The 22,982-nt window shown below is 38.0% G+C and overlaps 1 protein-coding gene across 2 annotated transcripts in view; it reads right to left on the reverse strand.

The window, feature by feature from the left end:
* Positions 1-22,982, reverse strand: part of focad (focadhesin) — a 363,839-nt gene that overhangs the window by 144,954 nt on the left and 195,903 nt on the right. For both annotated transcript variants that reach the window (XM_039759173.1, XM_039759172.1), the window contains 3 exons: positions 21,542-21,730; positions 21,323-21,444; positions 9,141-9,233 (listed from right to left, as the gene is read on the reverse strand). In XM_039759173.1, the coding sequence (XP_039615107.1) occupies positions 9,141-9,233; positions 21,323-21,444; positions 21,542-21,730 (404 nt within the window). The remainder of the gene's footprint in view (positions 1-9,140; positions 9,234-21,322; positions 21,445-21,541; positions 21,731-22,982) is intronic.

Genomic DNA, 22,982 nt, shown 5'->3' on the forward strand with positions numbered 1-22,982 from the left:
TCCTCCAAAAAATATCATAAGGCACTATTTTAATACTATTGCATCTTTGAAAAAGATGATTTGGTCAAATAACGCAAAACATTTCATACATTTTACATTTTCAAACCAATAATATTCAATTCAGATTACTTCACTTAACACACTCTTCATGTTATACTTCCAGTGTTTACAAGTCAAAACTTATTTAAAAAAAAACAACACAAAACTACATTCACAGAAAAATTATGAACTCTAAAATAACATGAATATGTACTTAGTAAGAGAATCTGAATTTTTGGGCATATTGTATGAGTCTAGTGTGCAAACTCTGTAATATAGACTGGGCTATCCTATGTGAATGGAAAAATAAAAGGTGCCATGCAGTTTAGGAAGACTCTGTATTTTAACAATGCAAGAGAGCTGTGTTTTAATAAATGTGGTGATGTGAAAGAACAGCGAGGCAAAACATATTTTCCTTAAAGAGAAATTGAGAATGAAAGTAATTAAGCACATTAATAAAATAGGAAGTACACTGTAAAAAAAGATGCTAAATAATTTTTCATAATGTGTAAGTATCGATGCACCTCTTTGAATGATGTCTCTCAGTCCTGCCATTATTCTTAGAGGTCTGCAGCAGGAAAAAAAACAATTTTTCAATAAATAATATTAATGTTTACAAATCGTGAATAAAAACTGAATGCAATGATGTGGAGGTGCCAACTTCTAATATTTTATTCAGAATAGAACATAAATCACGGAACAAAAGTTTAAACTGAGAAAATGTATCATTTTAAGGGAAAAATATGTTGATTCAGAATTTCATGGTGTCAACATATCCCAAAAAAGTTGGGACAAGGCCATTTTCACCACTGTGTGGCATCTCCCCTTCTTCTTACAACACTCAACAGACATCTGGGGACCGAGGAGACCAGTTTCTCAAGTTTAGAAATAGGAATGCTCTCCCATTCTTGTCTAATACAGGCCTCTAACTGTTCAATCGTCTTGGGCCTTCTTTGTTGCACCTTCCTCTTTATGATGCGCCAAATGTTCTCTATAGGTGAAAGATCTGGACTGCAGACTGGCCAATTCAGTACCCAGATCCTTCTCCTACGCAGCCATGATGTTGTGATTGATGCAGAATGTGGTCTGGCATTATCTTGTTGAAAAATGCAGGGTCTTCCCTGAAAGAGATGATGTCTGGATGGGAGCATATGTTGTTCTAGAACCTGAATATATTTTTCTGCATTGATGGTGCCTTTCCAGACATGCAAGCTGCCCATGCCACACGCACTCATGCAACCCCATACCATCAGAGATGCAGGCTTCTGAACTGAGCGTTGATAACAACTTGGGTTGTCCTTGTCCTCTTTGGTCCGGATGACATGGTGTCCCAGATTTCCAAAAAGAACTTCGAATCGTGACTCGTCTGACCACAGAACAGTCTTCCATTTTGCCACACTCCATTTTAAATGATCCCTGGCCCAGTGACAACGCCTGAGCTTGTGGATCTTGCTTAGAAATGGCTTCTTCTTTGCACTGTAGAGTTTCAACTGGCAACAGCGGATGGCACGGTGGATTGTGTTCACTGACAATGGTTTCTAGAAGTATTCCTGAGCCCATTCTGTGATTTCCTTTACAGTAGCATTCCTGTTTGTGGTGCAGTGTCGTTTAAGGGCCCGGAGATAACGGGCATCCAGTATGGTTTTACGGCCTTGACCCTTACGCACAGAGATTGTTCCAGATTCTCTGAATCTTCAGATGATGTTATGCCCAGTTGATGATGATAGATGCAAAGTCTTTGCAATTTTTCGCTGGGTAACACCTTTCTGATATTGCTCCACTATCTTTCTGCGCAACATTGTGGGAATTGGTGATCCTCTACCCATCTTGGCTTCTGAGAGACACTGCCACTGAAATGTGAATTTCCCCTTGGGATTAATAAAGTATCAATCTATCTATCTACCTATTTATCAGCTCTTTCTATACCCAATCATGTTGCCAATTGACCTAATTAGTGTTAATTGGTCTTCCAGCTCTTCGTTATGCTCAAATTTACTTTTTCCAGCCTCTTATTGCTACTTGTCCCAACTTTTTTGGGATTTGTTGACACCGTGAAATTTTGAATCAACATATTTTTCCTTTAAAATGATACATTTAGTCGGATTAAACGTTTGATCTGTCATCTACGTTCTATTACAAATAAAATATTGACATTTGCCATCTCCACATCATTGCATTCAGTTTTTATTCATAATTTGTTTAGTGTCCCAACTTTTTTGGAATCCGGTTTGTACATTTTATTTCATTCATGGTTATAATTCAAGATATACATTCATGAATTTTTGTCTGCCATAGAGTTTTTAACGTTGACATGAAGCAAGTTTTGCTCTTATGTGATAAGCCAAACATTTTGTGATATTTAAATTTGCCCACACAAAGGTACATGTACCAGCAATTTTGTTCTTTGAACCACACAGAAGAAAGTTTTAACTCAAAAGCAACCATCATAAATTTTTTTTTTTTTTCAGCCAACATTAACATTATATTTTGTTCCATCTGGTCAGGGCACCCAGTGATAAAAGCTAATGCTGCAAAGCAAAACATTATCTTGGATCTCAGTTACTGCTAACAGTGGCCATACAACATGATTTTGAATAATAAATATATCAACCAAAGCAAATGCTTAACTACAACAGACTATTGACACATATGTGATTAAATGTCATATGATACTGTATCTCCAGAACAGAGGTTTTTTTGGCATACCATCACCAGGAATTGAAATATTTTGAAATATTACTTTTGTATTTAACCCTTGAATTGTTAAGTTCTGCATTTCTATTAGGCACACCCAAAAGTGAGATTTCAAAACTCCCAATTATGCCCCTAACTTTGCACTTGGTGGAGATTTTAACATGAATTTAGTTTTTTTATGTACATTAAAAACTTTAAAAATTATTTTTAACATAAAAACAAAAACAGTATGAAAAAGAATTAAAATTAGAAAGTGTAAAATTTCCATGTGGTTATTTCACAGTAATTATACAGATACATACTGTGGCAGACAGCCGGGGCACCTCTACAGCATATGTTCCGGGGGAGCAAGCATGGGAGACCCAACACCTCACCCTGGACGCTAGTTGGCAGCCTCCCTGGGTTGCAGCAGTGCCTTGGATTCCTGCAGGGCTTCATAGGAGTTGGAGTTTGGTGAAGCCCTGATGGGTTCCGCAGGCGTAAGAAGGGGGTGCTGCAGTGGGAGCTGCTGGGCCCTTCTGAGCAGTAGCTTCACTACACTCCCGGAAGTGCAGCCGGGTGTTGGCAATCAAACTGGAGCACTTCCGGGTGCCTAATAAAAGGAGCCAGCAACCACCACTCAGGAGCCGGAGTCAGGAAAGAGAAGACAAAGCTGCCTAGGAGGAGTGGAGGATATTTTGTATATTTATTGGTATTTTAGTGTGTGCTGTGCTTGGGACTGTGTACTGCCTGTGGGACACTGGGAAGATGTGTGCCCACAGGTGAAGAAAATTAAATAATAGTTTTATTTTATATGTGCCTCCGTGTCCAGGCCTTGTCGGGTCGGACGTCTATATAACACTTTTCACAATATGCATTCAGATCAAAAGAAGAGGAAAATCATGTCAAGTTACATATGCCCCAGGTTAAAAATTAGGAAAATAACTTTTAAGTCAATTGTGAAGTTTGAGTATCTTCATAGCAGAGGTATTCAGTTATGGTCCTGGAGGTCTGCAGCCATGGCATGTTTTCACTTTAACAAGTTTCTTAATGAAAACCTGTTTATTTACTAATAAAGCAATATTTTTTGGATGCTTTATTTTACTTAGTGTTCTTGTTAATATTCAGAACCCTTAATTGCCTATTATAACTTTAAACTACTGCATTTAGGTTTTAATTGTTGCCTGTTAGCTTAACCAGCCATCAGTTAATGATGAGGTGCAAACGACAAAGGGACCACCAGCTCTCCAGCTAACGTGCTTCCATTTAAACCTATGTACATGCACAATGAAGTATCTGTGTTAAAAATATTTTTAAATAAATTAGAATTAAGGAAAGGACTGGATTATCTGTTAAGCCTGTCTTCTAATTACAAAACTGGTTGGAACAAAATCTTGCAGCCACTACAGACCTCCAGGACCATAACTGAGTACTACTGCCTTATACGGTAATTACTGTAAGTGTTAGGTTCCAGTACATTGGCAAATCAGTCTGAAATGATAGCTGTTCATTAATATTAATAACAATAAAATGCAAAGTTAGATGTGCATATTTTATTATTAATAACTGTTAAAATTTGTCTTTGTTCTTAACTTTATAATCTTCTGCCTTTGTATGCCAGTTTCTAAAACTGTTCTAAAAATGATGGTAAAAAGAACATGTTCACCAAAACTAAAAATCTTGTAATACTGGAGGACCAGATCTGAGAGGGAGACATGTACGCTACATAGCTTGCTCGAGTGGATTGTCTTGATACTTGATTCCCAAGCGGTCTCCATTCTGACATGGGTTAACTCAAATAGGTATGGAAGCAAGATGGAGCTGTTCCCTCTGAACCAATGTGAACAATACAAGACAGGGCTTCATGTCAGTTGGAGTTTGGCAGGGCCCTATTGGGTTCCGTGGGTGCCACCAAGGGGTGCTATAGGGACTGCAGAGCCCTACTATGTTGGGCTTCCGCCTCACCCGGAAGTGTTTCCGACCCCACTAATGGGTCACCGGAAGTACTCCTGGGTGCAGCATAAACAAAGCTCACCTCTTTCATTCTCAGCTAGAGGATCTGTTCAAAACTTTCTCAAAATAATGCAAGATCTAATTAATACAATTTTAGAATAATTTTTTTTTTTTAATTTTGCCCATGCTGTTGGCTCTCCTCTCTTTCTCTTCTACCATCTGTTTTCTTAACTTCAACTTGAATGTATGGAGTATTTATTCCTTCATTGTATAAGTCTGACTTGATTGTATGTAATGTCCTTTTCCTCCAATAAAATTAAAACACTCACTGATTACTTCTAAACACTCCTGCTTTTGTGCTCTGCTATTTGCAAGGTTAACCCAGTTAATATTCAGGTAGTTAAAGACACCGTATTACTAAAGAGATGTGCATTGAAAGTACCATCTGCATTGAGCTTTCCAAAACACTCTTAAAATAAAGCCTCTTTCCCTAATGCTTTCCAAGTCCTCACTAAAAATGAGGCTCATCGTCTAACTGAAGTGTACTTGTAACTAAATTCTGTTTGACAAAAACAGCAACCTTGCACCTCCTTTTCTGCTCTGTCTATCCTTCTATGTTATACTCATCTATAACTGCCTGCTGTTTGCACTTCTATGAGATTAACTTTACTTTTCTTTGACTGGTCTCCTAACTTTGCTCTCCACTCACCTACAGTTATTACACTTAAAATTTTGACAAAGATTAGCTGGTCTGTTATGCACTATTTTTAGTTGTTTAACTTCAAAAGTATTTCAAATTCACTTTTTTTAGTATATACACTACTCTCTATACTTAAACATTATGACCCTAAGATTTTAAAATAAAATATATATATTTTTTTTTTACAATTTCCCATTATGAAATATATTAACTTATATGTGTACTCTAAAGACACTGAACTTTTCAATTGTACTCAATGATATATCTTCATCTATGTATTTTAGTGATAAATGAGTGAAAAAAATATCCTTTTATAGAAGTTAAATTTACAAATATCAATAGCATATTGACAAATATAAACTGGTCAAAAAAATTAAAGGAACACTTTGAAAACACATCAGATCTCAATGGGAAAAAGAAATCCTCCTAGATATCTATACTGATATAGACTGGGTAATGTGTTAGGAACGAAAGGATGCCACATCGTTTGATGGAAATGAAAATGATCAACCTACAGAGCCCTGAATTCAAAGACGCCCCAAAAATCAGAGTGAAAAAATTATGTGGCAGGCTAATCCATTTTGCCAAAATTTACTTGCAGCAACTCAAAATTGTACGCAGCACTTTGTATGGCCCCTGTGTTCTTGTATACATGCCTGACAACATCGGTGCATGCTTCTAATGAGATGACAGATGGTGTTGTGGGGGATCTCCTCCCAGATCTGGACCAGGGCATCACTGAGCTCCTGGACAGTCTGAGGTGCAACCTGGTGGCATTGGATGGACCAAAACATAATGTCCCAGAGGTGTTCTATTGGATTTAGGTCAGGAAAGTGTGGTGGCCAGTCAATGGTATCAATTCCTTCATCCTCCAGGAACTGCCTGCATACTCTCACCACATGAGGCCAGGAATTGTCGTGCACCAGGAACCAGCATAGGGTCTGACAATGGGTCCAAGGATTTCATCCTGATACCTAATGGCAGCCAAGGTGCATTTGTCAAGCCTGTAGCGGTCTGTGTGACCCTCCATGGATATGCCTTCCCAGACAATCATTAACCCACCACCAAACTGCTCATGCTGAATGATGTTACAGGCAGCATAATGTTCTCCATGGCTTCTCCAGACCCTTTCACTTCTGTCACATGCTCAGGGTGAATTTTCTCTCATCTGTGAAAAGCACAGGGCACCAGTGGTGCATCTGCCAATTCTGGTATTCTATGGTGAATGCCAATCGAGCTGCATGCTGCTGGGCAGTGAGCTCAGGGCCCATTAGAGGACATGGGGCCCTTGGGTCACCCTCATGAAGTCTTTCTGGTTGTTTGGTCAATGACATTCACACCAGTGGCCTGCTGGAGGTCATTTTGCAGGGCTCTGGCAGTGCTCATCCTGTTCCTCCTTGCCCATAGGAGCAGATACTGGTCCTGCTGATGGGTTATGGACCTTCTATGGCCCTCTCCAGCTCTCCTAGAGTAACTGCTTGTCTCCTAGAATCTCCTCCATGCCCTTGAGACTGTGCAGGGAGACACAGCAAACCTTCTGGCAATGACACGTATTGATGTGCCATCCTGGAGAAGTTGGACTACCTGTGCAACCTCTGTAGGGTCCAGGTATCGCCTCATGCTACCAGTAGTGACACTGACTGTAGCCAAATACAAAACTAGTGAAGAAACAGTCAGAAAAGATGAGGAGGGAAAAATGTCAGTGGCCTCCACCTGTTAAACCATTCCTGTTTTGGGGGTCATCTCATTGTTGCCCCTCTAGTGCATCTGTTGTTAATTTCATTAACACCACAGCAGCTGAAACTGATTAACAACCCCCTCTGCTACTTAACTGACCAGATTAATATCCCATAAGTTTCATTGACTTTATGCTATACTCTGATTAAAAAGTGTTCCTTTAATTCTTTTGAGCAGTATATTAATTCAAGAGGCTAAAATTTAAATTTTTACTTAAATTTAATCTTTTCACAATAATGACTGACTGACTGACAATATTAAGATTTTATCTTTGCAAATGGTTTGACCTGTTACTTATCATCCAGGATACATATATTTCAAAAATAGGGCTATTTCTAATATGTAAACATAATTTACTCATTAGTATCAAGCAGAATATTGTAATGTTTTATTTTTTTCTGAATAAAGTGGTTGATAAGTAGGGCTTGGCAATACATCGAGATTTTAAAATATACCGGGATATAAATAGAGCAGGATATGGATTGAGGGAGTACTGTTTATAACAAGTTTAAATATAGTTTTGTTTTAATCTTGCGGAAACCCTTTTTTCTTATCCCTCACTGCCTGGTCCAGGCTTCAATACTGTGCTCTGCCAGAAGCCCCACCCACACTCGTGCTCACACACAACTACATCACCATATGGAGGGGTACGACACACAAGTTACAACTGAAGACAACTGTATGTAAAAAGAAAAACAATGGATCAAATATTTGGAAGTGGTTTAGATTTCACTGGTCAGATGAGCAGCAGAATCACAAAATCTGGAGGGAATGCCGAAAGGAGGTAACGTCAAAAAGTGGGAGTACTACCAATCTTTTTCAACACTTAAAAGAGTAGTACAAAATTCAGTACAAAGAGGCTGTTAAACTCTGTTAATATAGCTGTTAATTCAGAAGACATTGCTAGCTTCATTTACCCACAACCTGCCTTAGTTGCCTTGCCAAAGTGCTCCCAATCTGAAGTGGAAGTGCTTTGATTCCTTACAACTCTGCTGTACTCTTGGATATCTACAGCTGTACTGCTCCAGTAATGCTGTCATGGGACTAACTGTATTCCTAAACTACTTACTTTTAACTTTCAATTTTGCTCTCTTGCTAATTAAACTTTGTACTTTCAAATTACTCAATCTATATGTATAATGGTCTGCTTTTGTTTGCTTCCCTATATAATTTAACGATCGACAGACAGACAGACAGACAGCCAGCCAGCCAGCCAGACAGACAGCCAGACAGACAGACAGACAGACAGACAGACAGACAGACAGACAGATAGATAGATAGATAGATAGATAGATAGATAGATAGATAGATAGATAGATAGATAGATAGATACTTTATTAATCCCAAGGGGAAATTCACATAATCCAGCAGCAGTATACTGATACAAAAAAAAAATTAATTACATAGTAATGAAAATGCATGTAAAAGCAGACAATAACTTTGAGTTATGTTAGCATTTACTCTCCCGGATGGAATTGAAGAGTCGCATAGTGTGGGGGAGGAACAATCTCCTCAGTCTGTCAGTGGAGCAAGACAGTGACAAAAGTCAATAGCTGATGATGCACCCTAAAGACAGAAATTATATATCAGCCAATATTATAGGGTTGGTCCATAGTCCTAGTGTTCAAATCAGTGGTTAAGATTTTGTTTTCTTTGGTAACATAATTTTATTATACCGACTAATGAACCGTTAATATTACGCCGTAGATGTACATGGATTCCCTACCACTTCCGCATTCCTTTCCTCCCTCTGGTCCACTTCTGATGACGTCATGGCTCCCATACAGCACCTCGGTTCCTTCCCAGCATTCCATCCATCAGTTTCCAGTCCCACCCCATAAATGGTCCCCCTCATCATATGCACCTTGTCTGCTGTTACGCTGAAAAGCTATATCACTGACCTTGAATATTTTTTTTGAAAACTGTACAGTATACGGGGCCGGAAAACCCCAAACCTTTATGCTCTGTTGTCTCTTTTATTACAGTATATACTTTAAAATAAGCAGCATGACCTGTAATAGCCATATTAGGCTCTTACCTGGAATACAGCGGTATAAGCTCGGCCCATGAATCCACTCCATCCCTGAGGCAACAGAATAGAACGGTGCCATTCAGACGGTTGGATATTGACCTATGAAAACAACAAGAGTGCTCTAGAAAATGTCTGTACTGTTATACTTTTTCTTATCTAATGAAAGAAATACTTTCTAATTAATAATTTGTGCTACTTCATTTAAAAAGGCAGTATCACGTATCTGAGGTCTTGAGGAAAATCCAATGCAAAAGTCAAAAACATCAATAAAATGTACTAAAATCTTTATAAAATGTTACTAAAAACACCCTAGGAAATTGTTTTTGATAATGCCATCTGTTACATAACAGACTTTGTTCAGCACTACTGGATTACAAGAACTGTGTCAAATCTTAACATACACATTGCATTTAGCTTTGTGAAAGCCTTGAGACTTTGAAGAACAGCAAAATAATGCCTTGAATTAAAAAGAGGATGTATTAATAAAAAGGATATACTTAAGGGGCCACTCCGCATCCCTTGAGATTAAAAGAAAAAAAATAGTCTTGTGTGACCAAACAGAACAGAGATTTTCTTTTTTTCAACATAGGTCTTTTCTTTGAATTTGGTAAAACAGATTGGAGGTCATGAATACCAGCATGACATCATGTCTACGAGTTTTCTGAAATGGCTTCTGCACACTGAAAAAAAGAAGTATGTGAATTAAGTCTGTCTGCCTCCTATGTCACAAGAAAGAAATTAACAATTTAAGACCTCCTTTTGTGCTGCTAATGGTCATTGAATGCTAAATATGTCTCCTGCAGACTGGAATATCTCTCATCTTGGAAGGATTCATCCAGATATAATCTAGCATGTTTTAAACAAATGTTTCTAAAAAAAAGTTTAGTAAAGAATGCAAAATTATCCAACTAAGATGAACAAGTATGACCTTAAATATTTTGAGTGGTCTGCTGTTTGATAGTCTAACGGATACCAAAAAACAAGTACTGTATTAGTTATATTTTAACATGCCATGTTTTCTAGACACAAAATTCATCATACATGCATTATCTTTTTCAGTACACTTAATTAGGTACATCTACCCATTCCACTCAGTAATTAATTACTCGATCAAGGATAGTCTCTTATACTGCCTCCCAGTGGCAACAGGGACTACTAAAAAGGCACTGAGAAATTTGTGAATTGTAGAGGGAGAAGTACTGCTCAGATTAAAAAGGCTGAAATCAAAACAAAACACCAGGATCAGAGAATATTTATCCTTGAGCACTAAGGAAGTTAGTGAATACATAAATAAACCCTTAATGCATATTTGTAGGAAGTCACTACACACTGGGGAAATTCTGAAGGACTGGAAAATGTACTATATATATTTTCTCATATTATCTTAATATATAAAAAGGGTGATTGGGCAGACCTAAGTAACTGTTGGCCAGTAAGCTTAACAGGCATAACAGGTAAATTAATAGAAGGAATTATTAAGGATAAGATTTGACAACATAGAGCAAGAACTAGAGAATTTACTAAACAGTCAGCATGGGTTCAAACGAGGAAGGTTGTGTTTTACGAACATGCTGGAATTCTATAAAGAAACAACAAAAGGATACAACCAGAGTGGTGCACAGGGTTGCCAGATCTTGGAATATTACCAGCCCAATGACAGCTGAAAACTCACCTAATGGAGTTATGGACCAGTCCAATGAATGATGCTTTCAACAATCAGGTTAGATCCCTTTAGAGTTTTGCAGCTAGGTCAAGTTGGCATGAGAAACACACATCTGGCAACCTTGGTGGTGTATGTGATATTATTTATCTTGATGTTCATATAGTATTTGATTGCATCCCATGGGAGAGATTGGGCATCAAACTAAAAGAGATGTGGTTTCAGGTATAGTGTATAGATTGGTGTAGAATCGGCAAAAATACAGGAAGCAAAGGGTTATTGCGGAAGCAACCTTAGAATCCGGAAAAGTTAAAAGTGGTGTCCCTCAGGGGTCAGTGTTATATTTAATATATATATAAATGATTTGGACAGGAATATAAAATAAAAAGCTAGCTAAGTATGCATATTATATTAAGGTAGGAGGATTGTCAGATAATCTTGAATCTGTTAAATCTTACATAAGGACTTGGGTGGATTTGTGGCAGAAGAAATTTAATGTAAGTAAATATAAAATATTAAATATAGGAAATAAAATGTTAGATTTGGACACACAATGGGAAGTCTGAAAATTGAAAAGTACACATTATGAGAAGAATTCAGGAGTTGAAGTGAATTCATTATTATGAACTTAGAGACAGTGTTCAGCTAACAGAATGTTATGTTACATGGCACAATGTATAGAGTATAAGCTAAAGTAGGTTATGCTCAAGCCTTTATAACACAATGGTAAGGCAATGTAAGGTAATTGTCTGTCAGAGTACCGTGTGTAGTTTTGTTCTCCTGGCTAGAAAAAAGGCTTAAAAGTGGTAGAAAAAGTGGCTAGGCTGATTCCAGGACTGCAGAGGATGAGTTGTAAGGAAAGATTAAATGAGCTGAGCCTTTTCAGTTTAAGCAGAAGGAGATTAAGAGGTGACATAATAGACGTGTTCAGAATTATGAAGGAAATCAGTACATTGATTGAGACTGTTACTTTAAAATGAGTTCATGAGTGAAATGAAAATGACTTTAAAATTCTGCTTATGGTTTATAAAGCCTTAAATAATCTCACCCCATCTCATATATCGGAATGTCTGACATCTTATATTCCAAACCGTAACCTCAGGTTCTCAAATGAGTGTCCCCTTAGAATTCCAAGAGTAAAACTTAAAAGAAGTGGTGAAGCGGCCTTCTGCTGTTATGCACCTAAAATCTGGAATAGCCTGCCAATAGGAATTTGCCAGGCTAATACAGTGGAGCACTTCAAAAAACTGCTGAAAACACATTATTTTAACATGGCCTTCTCACAACTTCACTGTAATTTAATCATGATACTCTGTATATCCAATTCATTACAGTAACTATTCATGGTGGCTCTAAAATCTGTACTAACCCCTACTCTCTCTTCTGTTTCTTTTTCCGGTGTCCTTTTGGTGGTGGTGCAAGCCATCTACTCAAAGCACTGTGATGTTCCAACAGTGATGGATTAAAACCCAGAAGTCTGCATGACCATCATCATCAAGTCCGTCCGTGAAAACCCTAAATACAAAGAGGACTATTTCATTTATGTTAGGTTGAATGCCCAAAGGGGACTGGGCAGTCTCATGGTCCCACTGGACCTCACTCTTTTTCTATGTTAACTAATGTTGTCTTATGTTAATTTCTTATTTTGTCTTTTATTTTTCTTCATTATGTAAAGCACTTCAAGCTACTTTTTTATATGAAAATGTGCTATATAAATAAATGTTGCTGTTGTTGTTTCTTTGCATTGAGTGGAATATTTATTAAACACAACCACAGAAGACTCAAATTCTATTGCTCAAGTATTAGAATTAACTTACAACAGTAAACATAAAGGTATTCTTAAATTAGTGCTTTTCCTTGCACTGGGCATTTTCAGATACTAAACTTTAAGGATCTAAAGCAACACTGTAAGGCAATAATTAGTGTTGCTGCCTGGCTCAAAATTCTCAGCCCTGGTACTTCCTATGTGAAGGTGGCATTTTCTCCTCAAGTTTGTGTGCTTTTTCTTCCCCCAACGCAAAAAGTGTGTGTTAGGTATATTTGGCAAGTATATATTACTCCTGTCTGTATCAGTATAGTTGCAATTGTGGCTTTTGATGAACTGGGGCCTTTCAGGGTTGAGTCCAATGCGTCTAGTTCTGTCAGGATAGATACTAGCATCCAGTGATGCTAAAATGTATAAGTAAGTTAGAAATAGGCAGCTAGGTGGATCAATATTCTTGCATCTAAATATACAAAACAAATACAAACTGTGGTTCCTTACGGTATCTCTGTACCTCAGATAAAAACAACAGTGGTTTAAGAAAGACTTCATTAAATTAATGATTGTGTCCATCCCCACACTGTTGTTAAGGGATTCCTAGGGCAGACATACATTGTGAGAACTAAGTTAAAAAAAAACAACTGGACTATTCAATCTCTATAACTTCCTGAAACAATGCTATGGAAACACAATATAAACTAGTTACTATGCTCCAGAGTCATTCCAAGAGTAACGTAAAAGATTAAATAATTGGTTAAGCAGTCTTAACAAGTAATGACCATGTGCAAAGTTAGGTTAGCATAAAATGCTGCATCCTTAAAAACGTTTCTAAATTAGCAGATAAAACTCCGTTGTACTTTTTAATTCCCATTTTTAATATACAGGCAGACCCCAGTTTATGTACGAGATAGGGACTGTAGGTTTGTACTTAAGTTGAATTTCTATGTAAGTCAGAACAGGTACATTATTTTAATAAATGCTATTGTTGACTGACTGTAACCAAGTGCTCTGCCAATGAATGATGGAGTTTCACCTCTTTCTGACCTTTTTATTATTTCTACTTTATTTTCAATGGTCATGGTTTTTCTCTTCTTTACTGTATCACTAGCACATGCATCAGATTTGTGTTTCAGAGACATTCTTGAAGGGTGAAGACAAAAGGTTAAGATGAGCTCTTCTGCACAGCACTGTACAGCTATCACAGCAGGATGGCACCAATCGTCAACACATCTGATGTATAGGGTGGTCCAGATCTAATTATGCAATTTTCATTGCGCTATAACTTATTCAGTTTATTACATAGAAAATCACCCGAAAAATCCCGGACCATCCAGAAGTGTGCAAACTGACAACATGAAGAATTGTCTTCGCGCCGAACTGAAATCGTCCCTGCATAAATCAAAGTCATCCAGACGATCTGGTTCTGCAGAATTAGATCTGGGCCACTCTGTACTGACAAGAGACAACTTCCTGCTATGTGCGTAACAGTACAAGCAGGCTTGCTATTGAGAATGAATGGGGGCAGCGAGGGGCGGTTCATCAACATCCCACCTCATAGTCACCTCCACTATAGTATGCTGCCAGCAGCGTCCGCAACACCACAACCCCCTTTCAACATGCAGCCATCCGAGGCACACCCCCCGCCGCACCGTTCACCCTCAATGGCCTCCACACAGCCACAGCTGGGTCACCGCTTGCAGCATTACCATCTGCCCATCTAGAACGAACGGGGCAGTCATGTGTGGTGGGCGAGCAGTAAAATTGCTTGCTTGCTGGAAGCCACCTGAGGGACACTACACTACGCGAGCAGCGAAATCGCCTACCTCCAGCCTCCGCCCAGCCACTGCTAGCAGCGTCCCCAGGCTGAAGATGACGGAGCGGCAATTACTGAGGCACATTTACTTTATTTATTCAAGTTTTGACTTTATATATTCCGAAAATCATTGTAATTGCCTGTTTGGCACCCCATAGGCACTGTATAATAGATATATAAAAAAACAGCTAAGGGGATAGATATTGTGAGCTGGAGGGCTGATCGCACCCCAAATAGAGACAGACGCCCCTGGGAAAACCACAAACCCTGAAACACTGACTACACATTGCTCCTTATCCTTGCACTATAACACGTAATACAAGCCTCGCGCGGTACTCCGCCGACTTATAAGCCTTGCTTGCGCCTGTCAGTTTGGGAATTGATTGTTTGCTTTTATCTCTCTCTGCTCCTAGCGGAACTGTTATATCTGACTTGTCATGGAGCACGTTTAAGCTCATGTGTTTGCGGTGTCTGAATAAAAATCCTTCTTTTTTTCTACGACCTTCTGTGTCTCTGTGCAAATCTGTGACCCAAGCGTGACAATATATAGATAGATAGGAAGTAAAGGCACTATATGGTAGGCAGACAGGGAAGCTGCTATATAATAATATAATTACTGTTATTACTATATAGATAGACAGGGAGTTCAGAAAGGCAGGCAGAGTGGCGAAGGTTAAAAGAAAAAAAAAAAAACATTTTCTCCTCATCTGGGAATCGAATTTGGGTCTCTGCAAAGCTCTGAGTAAGCAAACCTTAACAGTATGTCACGGAAGCTGTTGTATTGTACTTGAACTTTTTGTGAAAGTGTTTATTTGATGTTTGGACTTCAGGATTCACACATTGTATAGTTTATGCCCACATTTTGTAACATTTATTACTAAAATATGAAAAAGTTTCTGTTTTAACAATGTGTTTACACAGATTACTGTAGCAACGGAACACACATGAAATGCATGTGTTCCAAATAATGATCTATTATTTCCACTCTAAAACTCCACTCCCAGATAAGATATGCACTGTAGCACAGTTACATATCTAAGGATTCAGAATTCATGTATTCTTGTCTTTGGTGTACAGAAAAGGTACTGATAAGCTATGATAAGCCTCAGCTAAGCAAGAGAAAGATGACTGTGCTTCTAAAACTATAATCCAAAACTTCTCAGTTTATTTTCCCCTACACTAACATACATCCAACCCTTACCCCACCAGGTCCATTCATAAATAATTTATTATTGGTGAGGTACCTGTCAATAAGCTCAAGGAGATTGGATAACTCACACAGTCCCTCAACAAGTAAAGTACAAAAAAGACACATGACAACCATTGCTCAAGATCAAGTGGGTTTGGAAAACAGACGGATGCACTATGTAAACTCACTTAAAGTAGCTGCATTCTGCTCTTTATTTGGCCGAGTCAAATCTGCATGGAAGAGACAATGGAAAATACAGATGGATTTTACATTGCCATGTAACTGGAGAGGAAACAGTAGAACCCAAGTGGGCAGCACCTGACTGATATAATAGTTAGAATTAAATCCATTCACAACATTTGTTCTAAAGGCAAAGATCCCTTTTAGTATGAGAGAGAACAGGACAGGTGGGGAGACAATAAAAAAAATGTTCTACTGCGCTTTGTGCAGTAGGAGCTTATCAAGAAATTATGCCCAAAAGGTGCTTAATAACTGATTGGGCAGCAACCCAAGGCTATAGTCTTCTCAGACTTCTCATGTGACACTTGGTGCCACTGCTCTACTACCAAGTTGTTTGCCTGTCTATGAAATAATCTTCTCAGATAAAGGAGCACTGCACTGCAGGTCAAATCCAACAGAGAGTCAACATTTCTCTGGAGCATTTCATCACAGAGGTCATAGCTTATCCCAGACAACACTAGGTTAATAGCTAGCTTTTAAATAATGTGTTCACAGGAGTCCCTACGAAAGCAGCTTTAGATAAGGTTCAGCAAGTCCTGCACCTGCGTCTGGATAGGGCGATTAGGATAGTTCTACTACAGCCGGAACTTATGCCCTTTGGCCAAACAGCTCATAGCAGTACAAAGAAGAACTTGCTGCTTCAGGAAATCATAATCATCAAGTCTCTCAAGAGGGATGTTTTGCATAACCTGCAGACCATCACCGGTGAAAAAAGAGGCCATGATGGCAGCACAGTCTTGCTCCAGCGCATCAACATGACCATGCGTTTAAAGCAAAAGAGGAAACACTCAGGGTCATCTGAATGAGCCATCTTCACAAGCACATGCCTGGGACAGGCAGGGGCTACAGCCTTCGCAAGCATATCTTCCAGGTCAGGTGGACATCCTGAGGCTGTTGAGGATCCACCTCTGCAACATCCCAGCCCTGGCACCACTTGTCAAGCATCGGTTGCAGAATTGCACAAGAGAAAGGAAGGCAAGACCTAGTTTCCAGGGAGAAATAACTTTACTGGTGAACAGGCAGGAAGAGCTTACTCTAGCACACAAGGCAACCACGGTCACAACTGTTTTTACTAAAACTGATGATTAACTGGAATAAGAGTCTTAACTCACACAGCATGATTTATGGCATTCATTTTTGATTTTGGTAATTAAAGAAATTATATGGCTAACAACTTCTACAAAATAGAGATATAAGACAAAAAAAGAAAACATTCTTAAACTAAACCTGTTTGATTTTATGTCTAACTTCAAAGAAAAATAATTACAGTAATCCCTCCTCGATTGCGGGGGTTGCGTTCCAGAACCCCCCGCGATAGGTGAAAATCCGTGAAGTAGAAACCATATGTTTGTATGGGTATTTTTATATATTTTAAGCCCTTATAAACTCTCCCTCACTGTTTATAAATATTCCCTGTACAGTTATACAGCATAAACCCTTTGTATTCTCTTAGATATTAGGTAAGATTCATTGAAATCATGTATGTAAACACACTGTTTATATACAGTAAAACTTAAATATTATTTTAAAGATATCGAGCGTCCTCCGATATCACATATGTTACAGACATTACGATAGACAGGCCACCAGCAATAAATACGTACAATGCAAGAAAAATTATATACAGTAAATGTGTGTACAGTGACAGTAAACGTATGTGCATGTACTAAGTACTGTAAGTAGAAAATTAATTATGGTTACTCACCAACAATGACATGACAATTTGTCTGATAACGATGAGTTTAATTTTACTGCACAACAAAGGAGAGCATTACAGCCCTTCTAAAGGAGCCTCTTCAGGCGACTGTGTAGCACCGCCGTTGTTCTTCTTCCAGCAGTCTTCAATCCAAATCCCTAAAGTAGATTCCATCCGGACTACTGCCTTATTATGTCCACTTACAACTCGTTTTGCTCCCTGGTTAAAAGGACACTGTGGCCGTAAATCTTATATTCGTTTCCTCCTTTTTTAAATAAAAAGAATTGTGGACTCATTGATGCCGTAATGGCATCCTACAGCGGTGTAGCTTTTTCCCTTCCTTCTACATATCCAAAACTTTTACCTTTTCGGCAATCGCTAGCATCTTCCATTGGCGCTTGGGCACGGCCCCTGAAGCAGTAGCAGGAGCAGATCGTTTTGGAGCCATAACGAAGGGCTTGACTACGCTCAAAGATAAACACAAAAGAGCACAAAAGTTAACTCTTTACACAGCGAAACACGTTAATGCTGAATGAACGAGACAAGACTTTCTGGTTAACACGGCGGAATTGAATTCGGCGCTCCGTCGCTGAGCCAGTCAGCACACAGGAACTTAATATAGCGAGGGATTACTATAACAATAATTATATAAATGAAGAAATAGTAGGGGACTCAAAAGCTGTTTAGTTTCTTTAAGAATAGGCAGTATATGAGAATACTGTATACTCATTTTTACTTTATGCTAACAGTATATGATATTACTCAGATATTAAAAATCCACATAGGCAAATGACTGATAAAATCAGTTTGCATGACATATGAAAAACTGTGCTTTTGTATTAAAGATCCACCTCTCCCCCTCATTCATTGATCAAGAATCCTTTCTTCAATTCAAAAGCACAGCTCAGACACTTTGCAACACAGACCAGACAATGTTTAATGTACATTTAAAAGCTAACACAGCAGAAGTAAAAGAAAATGCCTTGTTTCTGGTGTTTGCATTGCTATACTGAGTGACACCAGCAGTTTTGAAATTTGAAGATGCAAGCATAAATAAAATACTGAATGAGTTATGATAACATATTATCATCATGATAACTGCATTACAACAAATATGAAAGATGGTCCTACTCTGGACTACTGTATAGGAAATTTCACCTGTTTGTACATGGTCTGCATTCTCTTTACAACCCTTTACCAATCACATTTCTGGAGGTGTATTACCTGCAGGTTTACATTAAAGCAAATTGTTTAAAGAGCAGCAATTTGAATCATTATAGATAATATGGAAGTATCTACTATAAAATGCCTTGACATCCTGAGATCTACGTAATCCAACTGAGGGTCACAGTGGTCAAAAATATGTTTCTTTTCTGGTAACTGAAAGAGTTGGGGGTTGGACATGCTTATTAGAATGCACACATTTACAAATTTCAAACAGTGAGTAAACCTCCCTTTACCCATGCATTTGTAAAGTTATGTATCTCCCAGGGTTGTTGCCTTGCCGTAAGTTTTTTTTTTCTTTTAAATTTAACTCTTTAGATGATTCTGTTATCTATGTAAAAATATTATTTTTTGATATTGTGGTGTTTATTGCTTATTTTGTATTTTTGCATAATATTACTTATATATGTAGTATTCAGTTATCTGTTCTGTCTCCTTTATGTGAAGCCTACATGGAGGCAGAGCCACCTAATCATGAAGCCAGGATTCTAACATCAGTAAATATTTAAGCTGATTCAGCATTTTTGTTGGTTTTCAATTCCTGCTTGTGTTCTTGTTTCACTTATTTGATATTTGTTTTTTTCCTGGCTTTTAGGCTCCTACTTTGTTAATGGTACTGTTTCTGGGTTGCTTTTCTTAATTTTGCTCAACTTGCTTTCCTGCCATACCTCTTGTGCTTTTAAAGGTAAAGTCTTTGATTATAAAAAGTACTTTGTTTAGATTTGTACTAAACATTAAGTTTTACAGTTTTCCTCTTATCCTTTTGGTAAACGTCTTCTTTAACAGCCTTAATCCTATTTCTGGGCCAATGCATGCCAAAGCCAGCCATTTGAGTAGAAGTGAGGCTGGTTGAGTTGAAGCCAGTTCCAAGGGCACATATCTGAATTAAAGGCGGTTCTGGACTTTTGTGTTGGTTTTTGGAGGAACATTTCCTTTTTTGTGCTTTGGTGTGGCAGGAAATCACAACACATAACACATACAAGATAAAGTAACAACTTAATGGAAAGAGAAAAAATATATTGACATTTGATTGATATAAAAATGTTAATCAGCAATTCGGAGCAATGTCCAATTGTAGCATCTGACAAGGAAGCAAGTTATCAGTGAGCATCTTACCCTTCTAGAGCATATTGTAACTTTTAAGTCTGAATGGCTTAGCTGGAGCAGGCTAACCAAAACGCAATTTATTTGGAAACAATGAAAAGAGTAAAATAAAACAAAAACAATAAAGTGACAGAAAGTGATTAATAAAAGAACAACTTTCCAAAGACATTGAATCTTATATTGTCATACATTATGGTCTTTTCTAAGAATTTAAGTACAGTAATCCCTCCTCGATTGCGGGGGTTGCGTTCCAGACCCCCCCGCGATAGGTGAAAATCCGCGAAGTAGAAACCATATGTTTGTATGGTTATTTTTATATATTTTAAGCCCTTATAAACTCTCCCACACTGTTTATAAATATTCCCCGCAGAGTTATACAGCATAATCCCTTTTATTCTCTTAGATATTAGGTAAGATTCATTGAAATTATGTATATAAACACACTGTTTATATACAGTAAAACCTAAATATTATTTTAAAGATATTGAGTGTCTCCGATATCACATATGTTACAGCCATAACGATAGACAGGCCACCAGCAATAAATACGTACAATGGAAGAAAAATTGTATAAAATGTGTGTACAGTGACACTAAACGTACATACATGTACTAAGTACTGTAAGTAGAAAATTAATTATGGTTACTCACCAACAATGACACAATGACTTGTCCAATAACAATGAGTTTAATTTTACTACACAACAAAGGAGAGCGTTACAGCTCTTCCAAAGGAGCCACTTCAGGCGATTGTGTAGCACTGCCGTTGTTCTTCTTCTGGCAGTCTTCAATGCAAATCCCTAAAGCAGATTCCATCCAGACTACTGCCTTATTACATCCACTTACAACTCATTTTGCACCCTGGTTAAAAGGACACTGCGGCCGTAGATCTTATATTCCTTTCCTACTTTTTAAATAAAAAGAATCGTAGCCCAACAAATCCAAAACGTTTACCTATTCGGCAATCGTTAACATCTTCCGTTTGCTTGGGCACGGCCCCTGAAGCAGTAGCAGATTGTTTTAGAGCCATAATGAAGGGCTTGACTATGAACAAAGATAAACACAAAAGAGCACAGCTCTTTACACAGCAAAACACGTTGATGCTGAATGAGCGAGACGAGACTTCCTGGTTAACACTGCAATCAGCAGGCAGGAACTTAACTGCGTGCTCTGGTTGGTTAGCTTCTCAGTCAGGAGAACTTAACTGCGTGCTCTAATTGGTTAGCTTCTCAGTCATCCGCCAATAGCGTCCCTTGTATGAAATCAACTGGGCAAACCAACTGAGGAAGCATGTACAGGAAGTAAAAAGACACATTGTCCGCAGAACCCGCGAAGCAGCGAAAAATCCGCGTTATATATTTAGTTATGCTTTCATATAAAATCCGCGAAAGTCGAAGCGCGATATAGCGAGGGATTACTGTATACACTTAAGAAATATGTGCATTCATAGAACTTGATAAGATTAGCTCTTAAAAAATACTCTAACAAAACAAGCAAGTACCTCATGAATGAGAGCTGCTAACATCTGCTGGTAACTGCGCCCTCTGCTCATTAGAAAGCGTGCAATTGGTTTTCCATCCCTGTCAGTCTGAATGGGAAGATCATAGCTGAGTAATAATCCAGCTGTAATGTAGAAAATAATAAAAATATTAAATACAATATATACTTTTTATTTTTAGATATAATCATTTTAAAGATGTGAGGAATTTTTTTTATTTACCTGCAAGACCAGATTTCAGTCCTGGTTGTCTGTTCTTTTCATATGTTTTCAACATAAATCCTGGGATTCCTGCAACTGCTTTTCCATGGTCTGAACGGAACATTTCTCCTTTCAGAGCCAAATGATAAACTCCACGTGGCATTTCTACCAACTCTTTCTTAACAAGGGATGTTAGGAACTGTTCAAGTGCTGGAACAGAACAGATGAAGATGAAGTGCACAACTCTGGTGAAAATTAACTAAGAAATAAAGTAAAACAGAAAAATGTCAAATTAAATGATAAGTTAAAAAGAAGCCTAAGTGTAAAATAATTTGGGTAGTGGAATTAACAACAAAAAGTGGATATTAATCACCTCTTAGTCCTTTCCTCAAGCAATGCGTGTTTATGATGCTAAATGTACTATAGTTTTGCTTTCACCATCACGCAGTCCTAAACTCTGTTTTCAGTGACAACGATTACATAACATCTCTTCAGATCTCTATTTACGAGTGGGTATATGATTATTGGTTACATTTTCTAACATTCATGACATGGTCAAAGATAATTATGAAATAATGATAATGCTAACTGGAGCCCAAACAGGTTTACTTAACATAACTAATACAAGACAGAACTACACATTATAAATCAAATTATAAATGTAATAAAATCATAAAGCACATAACTTTCTTTGAAAATGTCACAGAAAACCACACATTAAAAGGTCTGAGAGAAATCTACTAAATACGGTGAACATAAGAGGTCACAAAATATTTAAAATAATCTTAATAAGTAAAGTGCTCAATTTTGTGTTACAGAAAAGAAATGACTATGGTCTTGAGAGGAAATTATTGGTATTTTGGTTAGCACTGTTTTCTTACAGAGGTAAAGGGGTCAAGTGGAGAACTTTACTTCACGCTGCAGAAAGATTGGTCTGCAACTTTATATCAGCAAAACCAACATACTGGTTAGTGACTTTAACCACACCAAAGAGCCTAAATATCTGGCCACTGTTCACGGAGTGGACATAAAGGTCGTGCTCTCCTAGAAGTACTTGCAGATACAAATCAATTACAGATTAGACTGGTATCATAATACAGAGGAACTATATAGGAAAGTGCAGAGTAGGCTATTTTTCCTAGGAGACTACATTCCTTTAATGTGGGTAGTAACATCCATCACATCTTTTACAACTCTTTGATAGCCAGTGAAATTTTCTATGCTCTGGTGTGATGGGCCAGTAAAATCAATTCATGAGAGTCCTACCATGTCAACAAATTAACTGTAAGGGCAGGCTAATTTTTGGGACGTACTCTATGTCCCCTGAAAGTAGCCTTGAAAGCCAGAATTAAAATAAACTGAATTATGAACAATGCTGCACAACCTCTCTTTGACACACTGACATGGAGAACTTTCAACCAACAGATTATTTAGCAGAAGTGTGTCAACAAATGCTACTGGG

The sequence above is a fragment of the Polypterus senegalus genome, chromosome 7 (genome assembly GCF_016835505.1).
Source record: "Polypterus senegalus isolate Bchr_013 chromosome 7, ASM1683550v1, whole genome shotgun sequence".
NCBI lineage: Eukaryota > Metazoa > Chordata > Cladistia > Polypteriformes > Polypteridae > Polypterus > Polypterus senegalus.